Here is a 7554-nt window from a genome sequence, read left to right on the forward strand (position 1 = left end):
ACTGCAGCCCGCTGTGCTAACATACGTGTCTGACTAGTTGTTGTAATTTATTGACCAGTTCAGAGCTGTGTGTGGTTGCTCTCACAGTCCTAATTATTTCACCTGCAACCGTACCATAAAATAGCTTTTTGGGAATGTTGCTGTCTAAGAAAGGCATTCGGACAATGTGGAATGGAAATGCATCTCGTTTATCAAATAATTTGGTGTGAAATTTATTATTATGGATGTCAATTTGTAATTCTAAAAAGGAAACTGAAGTGGAAGTTTGGTTTTCCTTTTTTAATTCAATTTCTTTTGGATGTATATCATCATGAAGCTGCTCAAATATAAATCCATTAATTGCCAACAAATAATCAATGAACCTGAAGATGTTTCCGCATCTTCGTGCAGTTGTTAATTTATCCCTGCACATGTTCTGGACCCAATCAAACTCGTACATGTGCAGAAACAAATTTGCAAAGAAAGGGGCCGGATCTGAACCCATGGGTATGCCCACTGTCTGCTGGAGTATCTTGTTGCCAAATGTAAAGAAACTGTTGTTTAGCAGAAATCGAATACTTTCTTTGAGTTTACTTTTTGAAAAACTGCATGAATATTGATTATCCTTTACAGACCAGTGTGCTCTGTTTTGATATACATTAATGTATACTTTATTACCTCCTGCAAATGCTTTATCTATTGCTCTGTCCAATGCGGTTACCAGCTTGTCATGTGGAATGTTTGTGTACAATGTGGAAAAATCAACGGTTGAAAGCCATTTTGCTTTACCCTTGTTATTAATGTTGTGGACACTGTCGATTACCGGTTTGGAATTGTCAATGATCCAGAATTTCTTAATACCAGAATAAAACTTCACTTTTTCATGGTAGTTTTTTAAGCATTTATAGATTAGTTTCATTGCCGCTGTAATACTGCCCGACAAAGGTTTCAAACTACATTCTCTACTTGCGATGATGAACCTCATCTTACAAGGGTGTTTGTGCATTTTTGGGATCCGGTAAATGAATGGTAATTTATGGTGTTTATCCAGAACTAGCAGTCTTCTCACCGTTGAGTGATTTGTATGGTGTTGTATCAAGTCTGTTTTGTTCTCGTTACTTATTTTGTAGGTCTTTGAAATTCCCGTGTCTAAGCCCAATTCTTCCAAAAGTGTTTGAATGTAGAATGTTTTACATACAAATGCAATATTATTATTTGCTTTGTCAATTGGAACAATAACATATTGTGTTTGAAGCTGCCTTCAGCAATCACGTGTCTCTGGATTGTTTAAAATTGCCTTCGGATTATTGATTCGAACTTTTCTTTTCAAATCAACAACTCTCCTTTTCACATGTTTCTCTACCTCCTCCAACCATAAAGCCATTTGTGTGTTTGGTACTTTATGTTTATCAATTTGTTCTTTCATCCATTCACCCAGTCCCATCATTGTAAGTTCCATTGCTTTATTCCAGTTTATTCTTTTATTTTCTCTATAATTTGGTCCTTTTGTAAGTAATGCACGTAATCTTTTATCTTTCACTATTCTGAGATCACCTGTGATGACGTGTTTATGATGTGGATCTTTGAATACGGAATGTTCACAATTACAATGATGTGTGTTATTTAACCATTCCTCTACATCTATAGATTGTACAGTGTCTTTGTAGTTGAACATCTTTCCCCGAATTGAATTTCCCAAAGTGTACACAACTCTTGGTCGCTCTCTCGGTTGTATTGTCTCTGGAAGTTTACTCACGGGGGGGGGGGGGGGGGGAGGAATGGGTCGCGCACACACGTATCTTATACATACATACATACACACACGCACACATCGATATACACACATGTCCACCGATGCTCTTATGTCCGACGATGCTCATGTCCAATTACACACACACATACGGGGGATGACAAACGCGAGTGGCGACACGTAAAGGATGCTCTGCCCTTCTCCCCACGCGCAGAGTACCTAGTTGCAACTTTTTATTGTGACTACGTCGAAAGAATGAAACATTCCGACTATATAAAGAATACAGCTCAAATGGAAAAGTCCCTGGGAAAAGTCTTTTGGGCGGTGTAGAAGAACATCAGATAACACCTTTTAGTCGAGCAGGAAGACGAGGTCCCTATGCACCTAGCTGATATATTTTTCTAACTTACATTTTTTGAATCCTCAAGGTGTCTCGTAAACGAATTTTCATGTTCCCAAGATGAAATGTTGTCCCATGGGGTCCGTAGGCTGCCATCTTTGTGGCCATCTTGGATTTCCAATGAAAATCAATAATTGGCATAACTTCTGAACTAGACATCATAGAGAGACAAATGCCCCCATTTTTCCGGCTAATTCTGGCCTGAGGAATCGTTTGAGAGGGTTATTTTTATGATTTAAACAAGTTTAACACAATAAAACACAAAGTATGCAAAAAATCAGTAAATTTTACACTCAAAATCTTGCCAAACGTCGAACTTCAAATATACCAAACTATAAGATGCCCATGCATACTGTAAATGATAATAATTGTGAGTAATTAGGGTTAAATAAGACAACATAACACACTATGAATTTAATAAATGAAAATAAGAAGGAAACTATGCCACTAATGTTCTCATCTTGCGTGGCAGGTCAAGCTACAGAAGCGGTAAACAATGTCATTTTTGTCCCCTGTCGCACCGCAGAGCGAAAGGGGGACTATGGTTTTCCCCTCCGTCCGTGCGTGCGGGCGTGCGTGCGTGTGTGTGTAAGTGAAGGACCGCATTTGAATTTGGTATGTGGGTGCAACCCACGTTAAAATCCAAGATGGCCGCCGCCATGTATGTCTGGTGCCATGTATGTCTGAACCTTGTGAGCGGAATATCTTGAAAAATAAGCGAAGTACCAACTTCTAATCTGGTGTGTGGGTGTATCTAGGCACAAGGAAGAACGCTATTGAAAATTGGGTAGCCACGTCAAAATCCAAGATGGCCACCACCATGTATGTCTGATGCCATATATGTCTGAACGTGGTGAGCGGAATATCTTGAAAAATAAGCGAAGTACCAACTTCTAATCTGGTGTGTGGGTGTATCTCGGCATAAGGAAGAGCGCTATTGAAAAGTGGGTTGCCACGTCAAAATCCAAGATGGCCACCACCATATATATATATGTCTGAACCTTGTGAGCGAAATATCTTGAAAAATAAACGAACTACTAACTTCTAATCTGGTGTGTGGGTGTATCTACGCATTAGGAAGAACGCTATTGAAAATTGGGTCGCCACGTCAAAAGCCAAAATGGCCACTGCCATGTATGTCTGAACCTTGTGAGCGGAATATCTTGGAAAAATAAGCGAAGTACCAACTTCTAATCTGGCGTGTGGGTGTATCTAGGCATAAGGAAGAGCGCTATTGAAAATTGGGTCGCCATGTCAAAATCCAAGATGGCCGCCACCATGTATGTCTGAACCTTGTGAGTGAAATATCATAGCATGTTTTCTGCGTCTTCCACTTTGTCAACTCACATCACTTCCCCGACGGGGGACCTAGGTGTAACGCTTGTTTTCATGTCGATGTCAATTGGCCATTCCACACCAGGATGAATTACATGGGTATGGTGACTGGTCACAAATGCAGTGGCTCAGGCTACTCTGAACTCCTCATTGAGGCTGGACTTGTCACCAGTGGCTGCCTGAATAGTGTGCTGAGTGGGAAGGCACATGCTAAAGCCCTGTTCTGTCTCAAAACAGTCAGTGAAGCCATGGAACGGTTGTTAATTGAGAGATTCACTGAGGAGGAGAAAGTTGAGGTCACTAACCCTGAGGCCCTGCTCAATCTCATGCAGACCTGTAGTCGCGAGACCCTCGACCTTACTTTGCAGGACCCTTCCACGCTCACCATCCTCGAGAAGTATGTGGCCAATGAAGACAAGATGCGCTCAGCCCACCTCGGCAAGACCGCTACATTCTGGCTCAGCGTGATGGACCATACCCGTCTGATCCTAATGTTGCAGTATTCTGTGAAGACTAACAACTTGGCCCTCTTCCACAAGTGCAATGGGGATATGGCAGACCTATTATTTGCATATGATGGGCCAAACTACTCCAGGTAACTGTCATTTCAGCCTAAAATGTGCATCTTTAAATTAGTATGGTGAGTAAACTAGTAGAAATGATTTCATTATCTGATTTGTAGTCGTGATGAAATAGTTACTTGCATCCTTTCTATCCCTCCACAGGTACTTGGTGTGGCTGGAGGTGTTCTGACAAATATCAATCGGTCTCATCCTGGAGCCAAGGATCTGCTGAAGAAGGGTGGCATCGCGGTGGCACGGTCTCTCATTCCTGGTGCTCTCAGCGCGGTGGACAAGACTATGGAGGAGACCTTCATGAAGTTTACCAAGTCAGCAGGTACTGAAAATACTATTGCTACTTTGGTGTTTTAGATGAAAGTTCGTATTAAAATATTTTCTATCACTCCATTATTTATCTCTCCAGGTGGATTCGTAGTGCTCTTCTCCATGTCCGGTGCCTACCAAAGATCGTGCCGTACGACATCAACCTGTGCTTCGTTCTTTGAGAAGATGCTAGAGATGTGTGGCCTAATCGACGACCCGGACTGTGAAGGCTGTAAAACGCTGTGAGCTGAAGAGAGCTGAGATCAAGAAGTCTGAGGAGGCAGTTTGGCGTACCATCTCTGCTATTCGCAACTTCACCAATCCTTTCTTTTTGGTCGACAAGGACCATCTCTACAGCCTGGCGTCTGGTGCTCCTGCTTCCGTGGAGGTGGAGTTGGATGCGCTCAATGCTGAGTCAGCTGGTAAGGAGGCCAAGAAAACATTCATCCGAGATCGTTTCGTGAATGGCTCTTCTGAGGCACTGTTCTTTGAGCCAATCAAGAAGCAGAAGTTGAAGACGATAGAGGCCTCCAACAAGACAGTCAAGCTCACTTCCTCTCAGGGAAAGGTATGTAACCTCATCATCTGAATATACATATAACAATAGTATAACATTGTTGCAATACAATATGCATGTCTAAGTGAGGTCTAAAAAATTGTTCCCATGTTCATCTTTGCAGGTTATCCAGTACCGTGAGCAAAGTGACCTCGCTTTCATGCTGCTCATCAAGTCTCAGCACTTGGACGAGCCCCTGAATCTTGACGAGCTGATGTGATACTCGCTCACTCCTGTCCTTCACAGTCTCGGCACCGCCGACGGGTTCTTCAATAAGACAAACAAGGCCGCGATGCTTCATTTCTTGATGGAAGATGTTCCTGAGGATGTGCCTTATCCAAAAGATGCCCTCTACATCCAGGATGCCCTGAGGAACCTTCCCCTAACGTTTGTTGATATTTGTCTTCAGACTCTGGAGTCCAGATCAACTGGTGGCAAAGAAGAATTTTGTCTTCTCAACTGATTCATACCATGCTGACTCCATCAAGGCTCAGGAGAGATTGCGCCGTTGCTTCTCCCAGCGGTATATCCTGGAGGGGCCGGCAACAAGTAAGCCGAGTGACTTCAAACTATTCCTGGCGAACAAGCAGAATAAGACACAGCTCTGTAACCTACTACTGCAGGTGTGGCAGAGCAAGGCAGCGACATCTCGGCTCGAGAAAAGTGGGACAACGGTGGCTGTGGTGGAGGCGTATCAGCTGGACTCATTAGATGGCAACGTGAGTATATTCAATTTCATATGATGCAGCTGTAAGCCTTTTTTACCAAATGCTCAGCACTGTAAGGGCACCATTTTTAATTCTCTGTTTCAATAGGTTCGGACGGACATGAGAAACGGAGAATAATCGCCAGATTGTGAATGTTAGTGAACTTGCGGAATCGAAGGGAGTGGACTACTGCACCACGATACTTGCTCGGCCTGTGCGTGTTCACAGGGGAAGATGTAACAAGTGCCTTCAAGGGCAAGGTCGGACCCCTGAATAAGCTACAGAGCCACCCCAAGTACCATGCTACCTTCAGGTGAGTGTTTTCTTTATTTCAATTTCAGTACTATTTCATGACGATCAAGTAATTGCTGAATATTCGTAACACTACATCATGATTTTTGCAATGTACCATTGTATCTTTTTCAGAAAACTCGGTGATGAATGGTCTGTAAAACCAGAGGTGATGGATGACATTGAGGCATTCACGTGTCTGATGTATGGCCAGGCCCGGGAAAAGTCTGTCAATGCCGTACGCAGCAGATAGTGGGGGAGGACTGAAGCAGATAGTGGGGGAGGACGAGCAACTCACGACCAAACCTAAGGTGGACCTCTCTCCGGTACCACCTTGCAGAGCAACCTTGTACAACACGTTGACCGTGTGAACCACTGCCTTGCCAACTACAAGCGAGCTGACAAGACGATCTTCTGGTGCCCCAAGTCCTATCATCCTGGACAAGGTTGGGAGAAGATGGAGGAGGGTATCTTGCAGCCTTTGTGGTCGTGTGGCCCCATCCTTCCTCCTTCCCTCGTTGACTTGGTAGCGAAAACTGCTGAGGAGGTGGAGGAGGATGGAGGATGAAAGGGAGCAAGAGATCGATTATGAGGAGCTACTCAATGACGATGATTCGATATACAGTAGTGCGATGAAAAAATGACATTGTTTACCGCTTCTGTAGCTTGACCTGTCGCGCAAGATGAGAACATTAGTGGCATAGTTTCCTTCTTATGTTCATTTATTGAATTCATAGTGTGTTATATTGGCTTATTTAACCATAATTACTCACAATTATTATTTCCAGTACGGTATGCATGGGCATCTTTTAGTTTGGTATATTTGAAGTAAGATTTTGAATGTAAGTTTTACTGATTTTTTTGCATACTTTTCGAGTTTTATTGTATTAATCTTGTTTAAATCATGAAAATAACCCTCAAACGATTCCTCAAGCCAGAATTAGCCGGAAAAATGGGGGCATTTGTCTCTGTATGATGTCTAGTTCAAAGGTTATGCCAATTATAGATTTTCATCGGAAATCGATGTTGAAAACTGGTGTGAAAAAAAAAAGAAAAAAGGATTGATGGAATGAATGCAAGTTTAAACAGGATTACTTTTACTTCCGGATAATAATAATAATGATGAATGAAATTAGAACGAAGAAATATCTGTCGGCAATTTCCCGTCTGTAGCGATACGTGAACATAGCTCTGCCCCCCTCTCCATATTGTTGACTTTTTTTGTGACGACTGTCGTCAAACGGAAAAGTAATATATCTTAACGGAAAATAAAAAGCGAATTTTTAATACATGTCGGTATTTTCCCGTTTTCCCTTGAGCTATTTAGGCGGTGTATGATACATTGTCCCCGCGATTTTTTTTATATATCTTGGCATTTTCCCGTGTGTGCGTAAATTTTCTCAATTATTGCTGAAACAAGAGTCTAAAACCATCGATAAAAATTAAATCAGATAGTGAATTCGAGAGAAAATTGTGAGGGTGACTCAATGAATGGGCTTTGTTACAGGCCTTTGAAAATGCATTTCGTTCTATAAACGGAAACCTTCATCGAATTATATTCCCGTTTTTTTTTTTCAACTGAGTCTAAAACCTTGTTCGCAACCGAAAAATAAAATGAGATATCGAATTAGAGTTGAAATAAAACTGAGAGA

At 42.1% G+C, this 7554-nt stretch overlaps 1 protein-coding gene across 2 annotated transcripts; it reads left to right on the forward strand.

The window, feature by feature from the left end:
• Positions 1 to 3025: 3025 nt before the first annotated feature.
• Positions 3026 to 6272, forward strand: LOC137434731 (uncharacterized). 2 transcript variants are annotated; one of them, XM_078784185.1, is made up of 6 exons: positions 3026 to 4059; positions 4190 to 4361; positions 4449 to 4916; positions 5029 to 5623; positions 5720 to 5924; positions 6038 to 6272. In XM_078784185.1, the coding sequence occupies exons 1-2, from the start codon at positions 3551 to 3553 to the stop codon at positions 4215 to 4217; spliced, it is 537 nt and encodes a 178-aa protein (XP_078640311.1). In that variant the 5' UTR covers positions 3026 to 3550; the 3' UTR covers positions 4218 to 4361; positions 4449 to 4916; positions 5029 to 5623; positions 5720 to 5924; positions 6038 to 6272. The 2 variants fall into 2 exon arrangements, with proteins under 2 accessions (XP_078640311.1, XP_078640312.1); XM_078784186.1 differs by having other exon boundaries at positions 5840 to 5924.
• The last annotated feature ends 1282 nt before the right edge of the window (positions 6273 to 7554 follow it).

This window comes from Myxine glutinosa, chromosome 9 (assembly GCF_964187855.1).
Source record: "Myxine glutinosa chromosome 9, kmMyxGlut1.1, whole genome shotgun sequence".
In the NCBI taxonomy this organism is placed as follows: domain Eukaryota; kingdom Metazoa; phylum Chordata; class Myxini; order Myxiniformes; family Myxinidae; genus Myxine; species Myxine glutinosa.

Coding starts and splice junctions, on each gene's coding strand:
- LOC137434731 (XM_078784185.1), top strand. CDS start 3,551: ATGAATTACATGGGTATGGTGACTGGTCACAAATGCAGTGGCTCAGGC. Junction 4,060..4,189: donor GATGGGCCAAACTACTCCAG/GTAACTGTCATT, acceptor ATCCCTCCACAG/GTACTTGGTGTGGCTGGAGG.